This window comes from Podarcis pityusensis (assembly GCF_964106645.2).
Source record: "Podarcis pityusensis genome assembly, chromosome: 2".
NCBI lineage: Eukaryota > Metazoa > Chordata > Lepidosauria > Squamata > Lacertidae > Podarcis > Podarcis pityusensis.
Genome location: NC_138029.1, coordinates 12,315,782 through 12,334,074, shown reverse-complemented (window position 1 = coordinate 12,334,074; position 18,293 = coordinate 12,315,782). Strand labels below are relative to the sequence as shown.

The window sequence follows — 18,293 nt, the reverse complement described above, 5'->3', positions numbered from 1 at the left end:
TAAGGCTGGAGCTGGGAGTCAAGGCCCCTCCTGGGTCAGGGTACGAGGAAGACAGCTTGTGTTCCTTACCACTCCAGAGAGAACTTCCTGCCATGCCGAAAGCTACCTCATCGTAGTGCTGGATGCAAACGCGGCTGTCAATCTGGTAGAGCAAAGCAGGACACAGCAGTGTGAACTGCTCTGGCGTGATCTTGGAGACAGAGTTCAGCCCAAAATTGACTAGCAGCTGTGATACGTTGAGACACTGAAGACAAAGAAGAAGAAAAACGACTTTATTGCAAGAATGATTAATTGTATGGGACGGGAGTACTGGAGCCCCAACCCACGTTTAATTGACTGCCAGCATGGTTCTCGGTCATTAATTTGATTAAAGTTTTCATTTGCAGCACTAGATCAAGCGGAACTCAGAAATCTCGGCTGGGGTGGGGATGTCACCAGTTTTGGAAGGGGAATGAGTTGAAAAGTGACAGCATGAAGAATTGGGGGAAGAGGGCAATAGACAACAGCAAGACCCATTGTTCTCTAGGAGATCTGGGTTAAAAATGCAAAACAAGAACAAATACTCACCTGTATCGCACAACATGCCTAAAAACGCAGAGGTACGGTATCACATTCAGACATTTATAATTACAAATATATAATTATTTCTACAACTGCTTCCAGGAAATGTGCTATGTGTGAGGGGAATAATGGCCTAGTACAGATCTAGGTTCACGTTTAATCTCTCCCTTCTGCCATCCTTGCTGCTGATTTATACCAAACCCACACTTTCCCCCTTGGTGCTATCCATCTTGCTTGTTGCAATCAAACCGTTGCCACAAGTCACCAAAGATTCTGCCTTTGTTCATAGCTGTCAACTTACAGATTTGAAAATAAGGGACCGGCAGCCTCGAAAATAAGGGATCAGCAGTCAAAATAAGGGATTTTCCAAGCACAGGTATGTTCAGCTTCTGAGCCCCTCCAGGCCAAAGGCAGAAAGCCCAGCCAGCAGCCAAACGAAGCCTCAAGTGGTGGTTCCCACAGCGCAGCAACCCGGCAAAGGGGATGCAGCAAGGGAAACCACCGTCACCTCTCCGCTGGGAAGCGCTGAGCAAAGGCAAGTCCCCAGGCAACGCGGCCAATTTGATCGGCACAAGGCATGCAACCTCCACCCCCCAGTCATTCTTAGACTCCTTATTGGGTGAGCAACACAGCCAAGCCACACAGTTGGAGCCTCCCTCCTCCCTGGCCGGCAGGGAGGGAGGGAGAGGAGCTGCTTCCTTTAAAACCTGGGAAATTTAAGGGACATCATTAATAAGGGACAGCAGTGGGACGCAGTGCTGGGATAAGGGACTTTCCAGCCAAATAAGGGACGGTTGACAGCTATGGCCTTTGTTCCTCATTGTCCCTCGGGTGGGACAGGGTGCTACCTGAGGGTCTTTTAGACACCAGCTTAAAACATGACTCCTCGTCCAAAGTGTTTGGTCCTGGAGTGAATTTGCTCACCTGAGAACAAACACGGTTTTATGCATTGTTTTACACTCTGTTCTGCAGAACATTATTGCATGTCGTTACCTGCCCTGGGATCTCTGGATTAAGGGTGGGATATAAGCAGCTTAAGGAAAACGAATAAACAAAATGCCCAAGATGACTGCATGGTCACGTGATTGCTTCAGCAGATGCTTTTCCCACCGTGTTACTCATATCTACTGCCATCAAGACAAGGCTGAAGGAGGCTGGTTTGAACCTGAGCTGGGTATACAGTATACAGTGGTACCTCGGGTTACATACGTTTCAGGTTACATACACTTCAGGTTACAGACTCCGCTAACCTAAAAATAGTGCTTCAGGTTAAGAACTTTGCTTCAGGATGAGAACAGAAATCGTGCCCTGGCGGCACGGCGGCAGCGGGAGGCCCCATTAGCTAAAGTGGTGCTTCAGGTTAAGAACAGTTTCAGGTTAAGAACCAACCTCCTTAACCCGAGGTACCACTGTACAAGAAAGCCAGAATGCTGTCAATGAACTAGTCCTCTCCCCACCTTCCACTAAACTTAGGGATGAGAGTTAATAGTAATGGAGCTATTTTGTGAAGTCGTTCAGGACCACAGGCCACGACTATTTCCTACAACTTTAGGATTAAAGAGGGCAGGGTTTCTGGGCACCTCCTTATTGGCACAGAAATCAACCACTCCTCTTCCTGTCCTCCAATATAGTGGTACCTCTGGTTACGAACTTAATTCGTTCCGGATGTTATGTACTGAAGTTCTCACCCTGGGCCAGCAGGGGGATACTGTAGATAGTTATGCAAATAAGGGATCGAAAGTGACGTTCAGTGATTGGATAGTTTTAGAAAATTGTTACAGTTACATTGTACTGGAGCTCTATATAAGCAGGCTGACTGAACCCTTCAGTTCAGTTCTGTCCTGGCCTGTGAATAAACAAGAGCTGTTTGAAGAATCGCTGTGTCGTCTGATATGTTCACCCACAACTTAACACCAGAGGTCCGTTCTTAACCCAAAACCGTTCTTAACCTGAGGCACCACTTTAGCTAATGGGGCCTCCTGCTGCAACCAGTGCGCAATTTCCATTCTTACCCTGAGGTAAAGTTCTTAACCCGAGGTACTACTACCAGGTTAGCGGAGTCTGTAACCCGAAGTGTTTGTAACCTGAGGTGTTTGTAACCCGAGGTACCACTGTATATCCAGTGTGCTCCCTGCAGTAAGGGAATTCTGGGCAATGAAACACCAGGTCACCTCACACTTACATCTTCATGCAGGTGATTGTAGACAGAGTGATCCAAAGCAATAACTCTCTCTAGAAGATTTAGGCCAGAGTGGCCCTGGGAAGGTTTGGAAAGGTCTTCTTTGGCGCCCCCAGGCTGCTCTGGGGTTTGCCAAAAGGTAGGCTTGGTGACAGGTCTGACATCACGGAGTGCAGGATGAACAGGTGTTTGGGTAGCAGGGCCCAACTGAGGGATTCCAGGCCTGCAGAAAATGCAAAAATCATCATCAGAGAAGAATAACATTTATGCTTTAGGTTACAACTGTGATTCAATTAGACCAACGAAATTCCACTGACTTCAAAGTGCTGCAATTTAGGAAGGATGCCTTGTTAACAACCAGTTTTAAAGTCTAATCTCTACCACCTTTCCTCTTTTGAACATTATCTATCTCCTTCAGATTTAATGGGCAATTCTGACTATTTTTACCGACAACGCTAAAATATTTTGAGATTTCATTAAGCATGGCCAATTGAGCCAAATTAATATTTTGCAATAGCTAAGCCAGCCAGCAAGATCACAGCATCCTGGCAAAACAAGCCTGTGAAATCTGTCTGAACAGCACGCACGCTGCCGTTGCCAAGTGAAAAACAACGGGATCAGATCTTCCGGCAAGATTTTAGCTTTGTTGCAAGCAAATGAGATAAGCAAGACAAGTATTGCAAGATGTTTACTGCCCATAAAGATCTTACCTTGAATCTCCTCTGCAGTTGCGAAGGAAGCATGTAACCACTGACTTTTGCCGGGCAACTGTACTTAACAGAGAGTGCTATGCTCAGTAATTAAGAAATAAGCTTTTCCGCAAGGTGGGCGTGGGGAATCTGTGGTGCTTGGGAGTCCTAGTCTAGTGACCTCAGGAGGAACGCAGGTTCCCCGCCAGAAAGCCAAAGAAAATATTTCCAAGGTAGTTAAGTTGTAGGTGAACATATCAGACGACACAGCGATTCTCCAAACAGCTCTTGTTTATTCACAGGCCAGAACAGAACTGAACTGAAGGGTTCAGCCAGCCTGCTTTTATAGAGCTCCAGTACAACGTAACTGTAACAACTTTCTGTAACTATCCAATCACTGAACGTCCCTTTCGATCCCTTATTTGCATATGTGGACCTGAACTATCTACAGTATCCCCTGGCTGGCCCAGGGTGAGAACTTCAGTACATAACCAAGGTCAAAGCAGATTACCTGGTGGGGATGGCGCTTTCTGCTTGGGTCTTGCCGAGGTGCTCCAGCGCCGAGTGCGAATGCAAGTGCTTGTTGTCTTGGACTTCCAGAATGTCCAGGTGGGACACATGGCCATGGCCTAGCTCCTCATGTTCAATCTCCACCACCTGCACTTTTCCGAGCCCCAGGCTCAGCAGCAGGCGAGTGAGGCCTTCGAAGGACAAGGTGCCATTCTCGCCATACTGCCCAAAGAGCTGCTGCAGGTAGTAGCCCTGCTCTTGGGTGGCATCTTCAGGCAGGGCCCACGCAGCTCCATCCAACAGCAAGTCAGGAGGATCGGCCAGCACCAAGCTACAGATGCCCTGCAGGCAGAGCACGACCACCCATGCTCTGGCCAGACGGAGGCTCGGGGTTCTCTGGTCCATCAACAGGGAGCTGCAATGCAAAAGACACTGTGCTGAGCCAGGGAGCACAAGGGAGACATTCCCTCACGTTGCTGCGGTTCTGAGAGAGACAGCCAGGCCTCTTGTCACCGAAGAGGTGCAGGCCCAGACCCTCTCCAAGTGTCGTTATTTCCCAGCGACAGTCCCAGATTTGCAGAAGGATATAGTAAAGGTATGGACCATAAAGAAGGCTGATCACCGAAGAATTGATGCTTTTGAATTATGGTGCTGGAGGAGACTCTTCAGAGTCCCCTGGACTGCAAGAAGATCAAACCTCTCCATTCTGAAGGAAATCAGCCCTGAGTGCTCACTGGAAGGACAGATCCTGAAGTTGAGGCTCCAGTACTCTGGTCACCTCATGAGAAGAGAAGATTCCCTGGAAAAGACCCTGATGTTGGGAAAGATCAAGGAGAAGAGGACGACAGAGGACGAGATAGTTGGACAGTGTTCTCGAAGCTACCAGCATGAGTTTGACCAAACTGTGGGAGGCAGTGGAAGATAGGAGTGCCTGGCATGCTCTGGTCCATGGGGTCACGAAGAGTCGGACATGACTAAACGACTAAACAACAACAACATAGTAAAGGTAAAGGGTAAAGGGACCCCTGACCGTTAGGTCCAGTCGTGGCTGACTCTGGGGTTGCGGTGCTCATCTCGCTTTATTGGCCGAGGGAGCCGGCGTACAGCTTCCGGGTCATGCGGCCAGCATGACTAAACTGCTTCTGGCGAACCAGAGCAGTGCACAGAAACGCCGTTTACCTTCCCACCAGAGTGGTACCTATTTATCTACTTGCATTTTGACATGCTTTCGAACTGCTAGGTTGGCAGGAGCAGGGACCGAGCAACGGGAGCTCACCCCGTTGCGGGGATTCGAACCTCCGAGCTTCTGATCAGCAAGTCCTAGGCTCTGTGGTTTAATCCACAGCGCCATGCGCATCTGCAGACCCAGACCCTCTTATTTCCCAGGGACAGTCCCAGATTTGCAGAAGCGTATAGTAGGACGTCCCTATTTTCATCAGAGAAATGTTGGCAGGTATTGAGTTATGTGACCCCCTGAGCCAAGGAGATGTTATAAGAAAAAGCTGTTTCTTTCCCCATATGGGGTATCCAAGAGCCCATATAGAGTCCTTAAGTGGGTTCCCTATCGGTAGGAGAAAATAACAGAGGCCAACCAGAGAATACTGAGAAGCAAAGCTACTAGGAAGCCTGATCTTTATTGCAATAGAAAAGTACTGTTGCCATAGAGTACCCACTCCCCACACACAGGAGGAAGGAGAACCCTGAACAATGGTGGGCAAGCCCTTATATAGACTTTCTGAAATTGCCCATCCCGTAGCCCAAGGCCACCCCCCATCCTACATACATCACGGAAGGAGGCAGTCTACAGCAGAAATCCTGTCTGCCAGGATATCTGTTAATGGTCACTGATTGCTTTACCTGGGCAGCCTGGCCATTCTTTTGTGATGGTTAATACTTTAGTTCCTGAATCCAGGTCACAGGCTCATGCTATTCATACACAAATAAGCCCTTTAAGACAGGATTTGTAAGCAAAAAGACAATGGGAAGGCTTTCCCCATTTGCCTCCCTTACTGCAGAGGAATATTTGAGGTCACTGGGAGAGTCAAAATGGCTTCAGGATTGTTCTCCTGTACTATTTCAAACACGTGATTTATATACTTATGTATGTGTTTGCCTTGTACATTTATGAACATTTAATTTATATTTGAAGCCTTAGAATTCAAGTTCGGCATCAGAGAGAAGTAACTATACAATCTTTAGAAGACATATGAAGGCAGCCCTGTATAAGGAAGGTTTTTTAAAAAACTGTTTAATGTTTATTATGGTTTGGTGGTGACCACCTTCCATTGACTCTAATGTTAAACCTAATAGAGCCACTTCCAGTCCCCTCAAACTATAGAATCATGGTACAAAGCCACCCTGTATACAAAACAAAGAAATGGACAAGCCTCAGCTCCTCTCTTGCCCTGGACATACAAAAATCATTTGATATGTCTGCAGTTCCCTCTGATCCAATCCTGCCCGCTGACCAATACCGGAAATTACTTGATGCTTTCTCAACAACTTACATAACCACCACCTCGCCTACTTACCAACGCCTCTTCTCTGAATCGCCCTGGTTTGACAAGGAATGTAAAGCCCTAAGAAGGCGAATTAGGAAAATGGTCAGAATCATCAAATTTTCCAACGACCCCCAAACCCGTGCAAAGCTCATAGATATTAAAAGGACATATAGAAACATGATTCATTGCAAGAAACAGCAGCACATCCTTGAGGCTTGGTCCACTCTTCGTTCGGCTGTAGAGAGGCATGACTCCCGCTCCTTCTGGCGCCTAGTTAGACCTTCGGCACCATTCAATCCAGCTACTCAGATTTCCGCTGATGAATGGATTGCCTATTATTCAACCAGTTTCGCTTCTCCAAACCATCTTACAGATCTCCTTCAATCCCCGTCGGACCTCAGTTCCTGCTCTCTTAGTCCCACTTCTTCAATAAACTTTACCTCAACTCGCATTTTCAACATCATAATGTCAATGCGAAGGAATAAGGCCCCCGGCCCAGACATGGTCCCGTTGGACCTTTTCCTGACTGATCCTCTTTGGTGGAGCGAACACCTGACTCCTGTATTCACCGCTATCTCCTCCGCCCTAGACATCCCCGACTCCTGGAGAGAAGCTATAATAGTTCCGATCTTTAAAGGTGGCCAGCCAAACATCCCTAGGAACTATCGCCCCATCAGCTTATTATCCATCCCGGGGAAAATATTTGCCGCTGTTTTACTGGAGGAACTTCTCTCATGGGTCCAGGAGAGGAACATTCTACCGCTAGAACAGATTGGTTTCCGAAAGTCAGCGTCAACCATGGACCACTGTCTAACTCTCTATCACCTTGCCAGTAAATACACTGCTCCAAGGCAAGGCCACCTATTTGCCGCTTTCATGGACCTGGAGGCCGCCTTTGATGCCATTCCTAGGCAGAGATTATGGTCCAAACTTGCCCATCTGGGAATTGATCCGCACCTCCTCTCCCTAATTATCTCCCTTTATTCAAACACCACAGCTCGCGTCCGAACTGGTCCTAACGGCTCCCTCACTACTCCATTTCCAACGGCCAAGGGCGTCCGACAAGGTTGTCTCTTGGCCCCTTTACTGTTTAATCTCTACCTTCATGATGCAATTTCCACTTTGAAGCTAGCATCTAAGTATCCTCCTCACTTAGCAGGCCACCCCGTTGCTTCCCTTTTCTATGCTGATGATGCCGTCATCTTATCCAGAACAGCTGCGGACCTAGCAAATGCAGTTAATGCATTTATCGCCTATTGTAAGGCGGAAGCTCTTAATATTAATTATAAAAAATCGAAAGTCCTCCACTTCACTCGTTCCCGCAAACTCAAGTTGGAGCCGCTTAAGATCACAGGTGGCTACTTAGAAAAGGTAAAAGCCTTTAAATATCTAGGCTTAATATTCACTTATAATCTCTCCTGGACCACCCATCTACAATCTGCCTTTCTCGCTGCAACCACGACCTCTAACGCCATTGGCCGATTTTACCACCAGAAGGGCGGCAAACACCTTCCAGCAGCAATTCAAATATTTAATGCCAAAGTTGTCCCTAAATTATTATATGGATGCGAAGTATGGACTACAGCAATATCAGGTAACTTGGATCGCCCACTTCATATGTTTCTGAGATCTCTTTCCGGCGTCCCGAGATGTGTCTCAGGTGCAGCCCTACGACTCGAGTTCGCCCAGCCTTCAATTGTTAGACGAGCATGGAGTCGAGCCATTTCCTACACCTTCCACCTATTAGCATCGGATGCTCGAATTAGAGGTGGCTTTTCCAATCTGATCCTAAGAGATATTCATAATTCCCCTTGGAAAACTACAATTAACCTCAAATTCCGCTCTCTTCTCAATTTGAATTGTAAAACTGTTCTTAACTTAGAGTGTATCAGCCCGGTGGCCCTACCCCCAATTAAAAAGAAACTACAGCAACTTGACTTCTCTAACACAGCTTCTTGTGCAAGAGGACCGTGTTCAGGCCTAGCCCTAGCTATTCCACCCCCTGAAGGGATCCCTCTATACTGCTTCACAATTTCTTCGGAGGCTAAGCGAAGGGCCTTTACCTGTGCCCGTCTCAACTGTTTTCCTACAGCAGTTCTGTCGGGTCGTTATTCCAGAGTTCCCATCGCAAACAGAACATGCTCCTGTAATGACACGGCCCTGGAGACTATGGAACATGTAATGCTCTTCTGTCCCAACTGGACAGATGAAAGATCTCGGTTTTTAACTCCCCTCGTGAATAAGTTCCATCTCCCAATCCAGCCTTGGATAGTGTCCCTCTTTTTGCAGGATTCTGATTGTTGGATTACCGGGATGACAGCTAACTTCCTGCTTAGTGTGATGAAGAGGAAAGCGGCACTAACTTCTTCCTTAACACCACAGCTGCAGTCGATACGCCGCACAACCGAACGAAGTTCCAAGTAGCCTTATTGTACAAGGACAATCGAGTTAGGACTAATCTGAGGAGCTGAAGGACCCTTCAACGGTCCTCCTCCAGCCTCAGCAGTTTTTGTTTTTGTTTTTCTCTTTCTTTAAGTATTCGCCCAGGACGATATCTACCTCTACCTCCCCACCCCCATTTTATGTTGTTATTTCAATGTATATCATGCTATGGCCACACGGCTAATGCAATAAATCTATTATATATATTATGGTTTTTATATATGTTGCCCAGAGTGGCTGGGGTAACCCAGTCACATGGGTGGATTATAAATAGTAAAAAAAAAATTATTATGGAATAGGATGTCCTTATTTTCATTAGAGAAATGTTGGAGGGTATGGAACAATTTGCCTTAGCATAGGCATAGGCAACCTCCGGCCCTCCAGATGTTTGGGACTACAATTCCCATCATCCCTGACCACTGGTCCTGTTATCTAGGGATGATGGGAGTTGTAGTCCCAAACATCTGGAGGGCCAGAGGTTGCCAATACAGTACCTGCTAGCACAACACTGAATCCCTCTTATAATACAGTGGTACCTCTGGTGGTGAACGGGATCCATTCTGGAAGCCTGTTCGCAACCTGAAAAGAATGCAACCCGCGTCTGCACATCTGTGCACACGCGGGTTGCGATTTGCCGCTTCTGCGCATGCGCGTGATGTCATTTTGCACGTCTGCGCATGTGTGAGCGGTGAAACCTGGAAGTAACCCTTTCCGGTACTTCTGGGTCGCCGCAGGATGCAACCTGAAAAAGCGCAACCTGAAGCAAGCGTAACATGAGGTATGACTCTATTCAGTTTTGTCCCTGTGGGAATGTTCCAGGATGCAATATCTGAAAACAACCACTAGGGTTTTTCTGCAATTGTCAGCCCTAGTTTGTTCCTGTGGGGTCTGTAAAGGCTTGCTGCGTCGATTAGCAAATACCCACAAGACTGTCCCATCTGTAACTAGAGAATGAAAGCGGTTCCTAGCTGCTGGAATCCTGTGTTTCCACGCTGTTATATCCCTCAGCCCCAATTCTTGTGTTAAGTTTTAAAATTAAGCCTCATTAGAACTTTTATCCAGCTGTTCTTAGGTGGAGAGTCTTTCTTCTGATGGTTTCCCGCACATGCTGAGATTCAGTACTTACCAGAGGAAGAACTCGATTTCTGCAGTGAGCTAAAGGACAGGTGCCAATCTGAGACAAAGCAGAATGCCCACCCCGAAACTTTTGCGGAAACAAACAGAACGGGTGGCAGGGTGGCATGGCATCTAACGGCCGCAATACCATTACGAGCACAAACCATCATGAACGGACAATTATTTTTATTTATTAAATACCAGGATTGTTCTGGTAGGGGGCAGGTTGACCATATCCAAACATCTTCCTTCCTTACAATGAGAAGCACTTAAGAGATGCACAAGGCTGTTAAAAGCAGGGAGCTTCCCCTAAACTTGACTTTGTGTCTCTGTGTGTCCTAACTGTGCCTGAAGGAGGTAGGAGTTTTATCTGCCTCCTCTCAAGCTGTGAGGTCAATCATCACTCTTCCCATAACAATCTGTTGTGATGCTCACTGGGGTATGTGTACGCTAGAGCCAAAAATAGATTAACTTGGCAAAATTCTCTCCTGCGAATTCTGATAACAAATATTCTCTGGGTGTGTAAATATTTGACAGTCAGTATCGCCATTTGACTTCCAGAGGTTTCACTGCAGTAAAAAAAAGGTAAAGGACCTCTGGAGGGTTAAGTCCAGTCATAGGAGACTATGGGGTGCAGCTTGCTATTCAGGCTGAGGGAGCTGGTATTTGTCAACAGACAGCTTTCCAGGTCATGTGGCCAGCATGACTAAACCGCGTCTGCCACAATGGGACATTGTGACAGAAACCAGAGCGCATGGAAATGCTGTTTACCTTCCCGCTGCAGTGGTACCTATTTATCTACTTGCACTGGCATGCTTTTGAACTGCTAGGTTGGCAGGAGCTGGAACAGAGCAACGGGAGCTCACTCCGTCGCGGGGATTTGAACCACTGACCTTCTGATTGGCAAGCCCAAGAGGCTCAGACCACAGTGCCACCCACATCCCCCTTTGCTGCAGTAGCAGTCAATGACATATGAGTGTCTAACACAAGGTCTTGGCCAGTATTTGCAGAATGCCAAAAGGTCCACAACACCATTAAGTAGATGTATTAAGTCATTAATTCCTTTAATCATTTAGCAAATGTATCCCTCGAATAGGTGAAAAGCTTTTACAAATACAGTGGTACCTCTGGTTACGTACTTAATTTGTTCCGGAGGTCCATTCTTAACCTGAAACTGTTCTCAACCTGAAGTACCACTTTAGCTAATGGAGCCTCCTGCTGCCGCCGCGCCGCCAGAGCACGATTTCTGTTCTCATCCTGAAGCAAAGTTCTTAACCCGAGGTAATATTTCTGGGTTAGCGGAGTCTGTAACCTGAAGCGTATATAACCCGAGGTACCACTGTAAAAGCAAAACCGTCAAATTTTGCCATCGAATTCTGAAATTTTGGATGACATTAAAAACTTTAAAGTTCCACTTTTATCCAGTATTCCATTGTACTGATATTGTTTTGAATGCAATGGCTCATCAGCCCTCTCAACAGGAAAATTTTCTGTCACTTTTAACCGGATCGCTTTCTCCATCTTTCTTAGATCCTTTACTCCCATTGCAACTGGGAAAGCCGCCGTTATTTCCATTTTTCGAACGAGAGCCAAGGAGCAGGTAGGGGCTTACTGAATCTCTGTGCACAAGGTGCTTGAAACCGGATTGAAACCAGTCACACAGGCAAGCTGTTAAAGTGGGGAGTTAGCAGGAAACATAGGAGAATGAGAACATGTTACATTGCCTTTCGAGTTTCCAGGCACCACATCATATATAGTACCTCAGTAATCCTCACAGCATTCCTTGACACCAACATAGCGGATTAGAGGCTGAGAGGCAGGAACTTGCTTTTAGGCTACCAATGAAAAGTTCGTGGCAGAGAGACAAGGTTTTAACCAGAAACTTCCTACTTATGTAGAGCAGCTTAAGTCATTTGCAGAGCACATGCTGTACAGGGAAAAGGAACGGTGCCAGGGAAAGACTTGTGCAGAAATCTGGAGAGACACTCACTGAAGAGTAGTCTGCTTCCTATATGAGGTTTTCCTTTTTTTCTTTTAATGACTCAGCTTCCAATGAGGCACTTACCTTGTTAGCCTTTGCAATAGTTCCAGTCCAGAGATTTCACAAATCCCCTGGGAAGTTGCTGTGGAGCTAGGCAAGCAAATATCAAAGCAATAACTTTAAATATATGTATATATATGTACCTGCTCCCGTCACCGTGCTCCTTCCTGTCCGGAACACACTCTCAAAGCACCTTCCAGCCCTCAAATCTTCTGAGTTTCTGAGCAATACAGCTTTAGGGCTGGTGTTATCCGCTTATTATTCCAAGTCGGGGCCAGTTTTCCACAGCCACACCGAGCACTAATTGAGAACAGCACAGCTTCTAGCCCAAACAACCATCTCTGCAGCATTGAGGCTTTTTAAGAGAAGCTGTTTTGATCTCCTCAAGCTGTTGATCAGCCTCAGTGGTGGATAGGCATGGTTGCATTAGTAGGCGGGGCCTGCACAGGCCCCTCCTCTTATCAAACAGCATGTGGAGATTGGGGCATGACAGGATTTTTAGACTGTTCCTGGAAATGTGGGTTGAGGGAGTGGGCTTGAGGGGAGTGGACAGCTTGTTCCCACATCGCTGGCCAAGCTGGGGAAAGGAGTTGCGTAATAGAAATGTGACTGTGCATATGCACATATAAACACAAAATACTCTGGGGTAAAGGCCCATTCAGAGGCATGCCAAATCACGTGATGATAACCATGTGCCTCGCATGCATTCCCTGGCTATAATCCTGGCCACAACCCTGTAAGGTAGGTCAGGATAGTTATCTCCCATATGGGAAACTGGGGTCTAGAGGCTACCCAATTAGCCTGTGATAGAGGAACCGCACACCATAGATTTAAAGCACACAACTTTCCCCCAAAGAATCTTGGGAACTGTAGTTTGCCCCCTCACATAGCTATAGTTTGCAGCATCCTTAAATTACAGTTCCTGGGATTATGGGGGGGGGGAGCCATGTGCTTCAAATGTGAGGCATGTGCACTGCTACACTAAAAAGTAAAGGGACCCCTGATCTTTAGGTCCAGTCTCAGACGACTCTGGGGTTGCGGCGCTCATCTCACTTTATTGGCCGAGGGAGCCGGCGTACAGCTTCTGGGTCATGTGGCCAGCATGACTAAGCCGCTTCTAGCGAACCAGAGCAGCGCATGGAAACGCCATTTACCTTCCCACCAGAGCAATACCTATTTATCTACTTGCACTTTGACGTGCTTTCGAACTGCTAGGTTGGCAGGAGCAGGGACCAAGCAACGGGAGCTCACCCCGTCACGGGGATTCGAACGCCGACCTTCTGATCGGCAAGTCCTAGGCTCTGTGGTTTAACCCACAGCGCCACTCGCTACACTACACTACCCCAAACCAGCTCTTCCCATCTAATGCAACATGTATTAGCACCAGCCAATTTGAAGAATCCTAGAATGGCAGATTTGAAAGGAACCCAAGAAGTTGCCTAGTCTAATCCATCCTGCTCAGAGCAACTATAGCATCCCTGACCATAGGCCACCCACCCTCTGCTTAAATACCACCAAGCAAAGGAGAGTCTACCGCCTCCTGAGGCAATCTGTTCCATTGTTAAATAGCTTTCAGCATGAGGGTGTTTCTCCTGAGGCAAAGCCGAAATCTGTGTCTGCCGCAATTCCCAGCCATTCTTTCCAGTCCTGCCCCTCAAAGCAACTGAGCAAGTCTGCACTTTATTCTGAATAGGAAAAAGCCCTTTTTCATTGAAAAGAAGGGGTGATATTATAAATAATGACGATGATGATGATACCCAGCCCATCTGTCTTGGTTGTCCTAGCTGCTCTTGGAGGCTTCCAACAGAATATAAAAACAATAACAAAACATCAGGCATTAAACACTTCCTGCTACAAGGCTGCTTTCAGATGTCTTCGGAAAGCCGTATAATTGTTGAATTCTGATGGGAGGGTGTTCCCCAGAGTGGGCACCTCTGCTGAGAAGGCCCTCTGCCTGGTTCCCTGTAACTTAGGGCTGCCATATTTCAAAAGGTGAAAATTGAGTTTTTGAGCTATTTTAAAGAAAATTCGGAACAAAACTAGACTTCCAACATGTGTTTCCATTTGTCCAGATTTTCCCAGACACTTCAACGATTTCTGCCCGAACACTGCTTCCGACTGCCATATTTCAGCTATGCCCGGAAAATTCCCGACATATGGCAACCCTGCTGTAACTTCACTTTTTGCAGTGAGGGAACTTCTGGAAAGCCCCCAGAACCGCACCTCCGATGAGCATGTCATACCATTTTGAGGGTCTGCCTGCCTCTTCCTGCTCTTTTAGATGCAGCACCCATTTTGTTTTACACCACACTCCCTGTGACAGAGGTTTTGTGACCGGTGGCTATGGCACTTCCTCAAAATTCCTTGAGTGCCCTCTGGTTGGGTACTGTAAGCCTTAGTAAGAGCCCTGAGAGATTAGGCCAAGGGCTCACCTGGTTCAGCTTTCTATTCCCACATGACCAATCAGATGACTATAGGAAGCACCAGTGGCGTAGCGTGGGGGGTGCCAGGGGTGCCGGCCGCACCGGGCGCAACATTTGGGGGGGGCGCGTTTGGCCGGCCCTCCTGGAGGAAGCAGGAACCCCACTGTCCTCGGACCTCCTCCGAAGGCTGGCGGTGGGGTGGAGAGACCTCCTCCCCGCGCCAGCCTTCGGAAGGCTGCTCCGAAGCCTGGCGGTGAGGCGGAGAGACCTTCTCCCCGCGCCAGCCTTCGGAAGGCTGCTCCAAAGCCTGGCGGTGAGGCGGAGAGACCTTCTCCCCGCGCCAGCCTTCGGAAGGCTGCTCCAAAGCCTGGCGGTGAGGCGGAGAGACCTTCTCCCCGCGCCAGCCTTCGGAAGGCTGCTCCGAAGCCTGGCGGTGGGGCGGAGAGACCTCCTCCCGCCGCCAGGCTTCGGAAGGCTGCTCCAAAGGCTGGGGGCGGGAGGAGGGCTCTCCGCCCCACCGCCAGCCTTCGGAAGGCTCCTCCGAAGCCTGGCGGTGGGGCGGAGAGACCTTCTCCCCGCGCCAGCCTTCGGAAGGATGCTCCGAAGCCTGGCGGTGGGGCGGAGAGAACTTCTCCCCGCGCCAGCCTTCGGAAGGCTGCTCCAAAGCCTGGCGGTCGGGCGGAGAGACCTTCTCCCCGCACCAGCCTTCGGAAGGCTGCTCCGAAGCCTGGCGGTCGGGCGGAGAGACCTCCTCCCGCCGCCAGGCTTCGGAAGGCTGCTCCGAAGGCTGGGGGCGGGAGGAGGGCTCTCCGCCCCACCGCCAGCCTTCGGAAGGCTCCTCCGAAGCCTGGCGGTGGGGCGGAGAGACCTTCTCCCCGCGCCAGCCTTCGGAAGGATGCTCCGAAGCCTGGCGGTGGGGCGGAGAGACCTTCTCCCCGCGCCAGCCTTCGGAAGGCTGCTCCGAAGCCTGGCGGTCGGGCGGAGAGACCTTCTCCCCGCACCAGCCTTCGGAAGGCTGCTCCGAAGCCTGGCGGTCGGGCGGAGAGACCTTCTCCCCGCGCCAGCCTTCGGATGGCTGTCCTGAAGACTTGTGGTGGGAGCAGTGGCGTAGCGTGGGGGGTGCAGGGGGGCCTGCTGCACCTGGCGCAACATCTGGAGGGGGTGCGGAAGAGACTCGAGTGCTAAAATCCACGGGTTAGGGGGCGCAAATTACTTGCCTTGCCCCGGGTTAGGGGGCGCAAATTACTTGCCTTGCCCCGGGTGCTGAGAACCCACGCTACGCCACTGGGAAGCACATGAGCATGTAAGGAGCACATGAGCACAATGGCCCTTTCCTACACACAACCCCTAGCAGAGTTACACTGCCTCTCATACGGACAGCAACATGTAGCCATAATGACTGCAGCCTTATTTTCCACGAATCTGCATCCATTCCTTGCTTGTGCAGAGCCGGCCCACCCATGAGGCAAGATGAAGCGCCCGCCTCAGGCGGCAGAAGAGGAAGAGGCGGCACTCTGCCCATCCACCCAGCTGCTTCCACCACCCAGAGGGAGGTGTTCTGGTGGAGAAGCTGAGCAAGAGGCAAAATTTGAGGAGTGCCTTGGCTTCTGCCAAATTCGGCAAGAGCCAGGGCATGGCACGGCAGGGCTCAGGAAGCAACCATCTCTGTTTCACCCTAGGTGGCGAAACAGGATAGGTTGCCCCTGCCTGAGAATACCTGATTTCCCAATTTGCAAACAGAATGCTGGACTAGATTAATCTCTGTTCTGATGCTCCTCGTCTGTTCCTTATGCCCTCCGGGGTGTTTTGTGTGGAATCAGGCGGATTCCCTACTCTTTAAGAGAAAGATAACAACTGTTAGAGAGGGGCAGGAGTACAACTTGTTCTTGATAGACAGTTTTGCAAGCCAGGTTGTTTTATTTGGGGGAAGTTAATAGTTGACCCAGCCGGGCAGAAACTCAGAAATGGCAAGTTCCTTTCCTTGCCAAGCAGGATGTATTAAAGGTCAATTTCTGGATACAGCAGAATGTGAACACATAGTACCAAGAGAAAAGAGAGGTTCTGGAGAACCAGGAAACCAGTGAGTCCATTTCCCAGAGCTGTTGCAGATTTGTTTGGCAATATATGCCCCCACTCTCAGATTATTTGCACATATTCAACAATGCGATTAAAGGATCACTGGCTGACAAGTAGCTAACTGGAAATCTCATTGTGCCCATGCTGAGGGAAATTATTTTACACAATGTCTGAAACAAAATGTCCAGTCTTGTTAACAGAAAAGCCAAGAGTAAATAAGGTGTCAGGAAGATGTGAGGGTTGCCCGAATAAGAGCTTTGCAGCTAGAACTGAATATTGCAGGACTAGTGCTATAATGAGGGACAAGGGTGGCGCTGTGGGTTAAACCACAGAGCCTAGGACTTGCCGACCAGAAGGTTAGCGGTTCGAATCCCCGTGACGGAGTGAGCTCCCGTTGCTCGGTCCCTGCTCCTGCCAACCTAGCAGTTCAAAAGCACCTCATAGTGCAAGTAGATAAATAGGTACCGCTCCGGCGGGAAGGTAAACGGCGTTTCCGTGTGTTGCTCTGGTTCGCCAGAAGCGGCTTAGTCATGCTGGCCACATGACCCGGAAGCTGTACGCCGGCTCCCTCAGCCAATAAAGCGAGATGAGCGCCGCAACCCCAGAGTCGTCCACGACTGGACCTAATGGTCAGGGGTCCCTTTACCTTTACCTTTAGTGCTATAATGAGGCACGTTGCATGCATGTAATACATTTCAATCACATGACTTCCCCCAAAAGAATCCTGGGAACTGTAGTTTGCTAAGGGTCCTGGAGGGGGTCATACCATATATGCCACCATCTCCTTTAAGGCAACGGGCATTACCTCATCCTTCGACACTGCATTCTGACAACAATCTGGCCAGATTGTAGGAGTTAGGACAGGCAAGGTCTAAATAGCATGTGGTTGGCCTTACCATTGCAAGCATCTTGCCTCTATCCTCGGGTCTTAAAAGTGGAAACTGATCTCATAAAACCAGACCAGGCAGTGAAGTGGACAGCTCCTCTGAATTTGGATCAAATATGCCCAACAGGTCGATCGCAATCTACTGGTAGATCCCCAGGAGGTTTTGGTAGAACGCGGTTGATCGCTGGGTCCCTTTCCTTAGCGTTGCTAAAATCGATTCTGGCCCTACCCCCTTGCCCCACCCTCAATTGTTGCACGATCTGCAGAACGGAAGACGGAGTTTACTGAGTGAGGCTGTCTGTTTCCCCAATGATTTGTTGGTGAGTGGTTGTTCCTCATTCACCCCCAAACTCTTAAAATTGGGGCTTTCCTCCTCCCTAATAAAAGCTCAATAACTTTGACCTGACCCCCCCCCCAAACGGGGTTTTTCTTCCCCAAAAAAGGTCAACAACTTTGACCTGAACCCCCCAAAAATGGGGGTAGATCGCTGCCAGTTTTTAATTCTGTAAGTAGATCCCAGTCTCTTGGGAATTGGCCACGCCTGAAATATGGCATCCGACTTAGTGGAGAGTTGAAGGACGTTATCCTCAAAGAACCTTGCACACTTATCGCTGCAGCTGTTCAAGCACTCCAGCTTCCCATTGACTGAGGCCAAAGACTGCAGAGCCTTAACAATTTTGCTCTCCTGGGTCCTTACTGGAAAAGTTAAACCTCTTTGCTGCCTTCACCACAATGTGGGAGGCACAAATATCTGATCTTTGCGATGAGTGTCTGGAGGCGGTTAGAGGATGGATGGCGGCTAACAGATTGAGGTTGAATCCTGACAAGACAGAAGTACTGTTTTTGGGGGACAGGAGGCGGGCAGGTGT

General features: G+C 48.8%; 1 protein-coding gene across 2 annotated transcripts in view; it reads right to left on the bottom strand.

Moving 5' to 3' along the window:
- SLC39A5 (solute carrier family 39 member 5) overlaps positions 1 to 18,293 on the bottom strand; it is a 38,922-nt gene that overhangs the window by 12,872 nt on the left and 7,757 nt on the right. Inside the window, exons 1-4 of one of the 2 annotated variants that reach the window (XM_080994607.1) lie at positions 12,183 to 12,463; positions 3,941 to 4,354; positions 2,744 to 2,963; positions 70 to 244 (exon numbers count right to left, since the gene is read on the bottom strand). In XM_080994607.1, the coding sequence (XP_080850733.1) occupies positions 70 to 244; positions 2,744 to 2,963; positions 3,941 to 4,344 (799 nt within the window). In that variant the 5' untranslated portion in view covers positions 4,345 to 4,354; positions 12,183 to 12,463. Of the gene's footprint in view, positions 1 to 69; positions 245 to 2,743; positions 2,964 to 3,940; positions 4,355 to 12,182; positions 12,464 to 18,293 lie in introns of those variants that run through there. The other variant, XM_080994608.1, reaches the window with a different exon arrangement.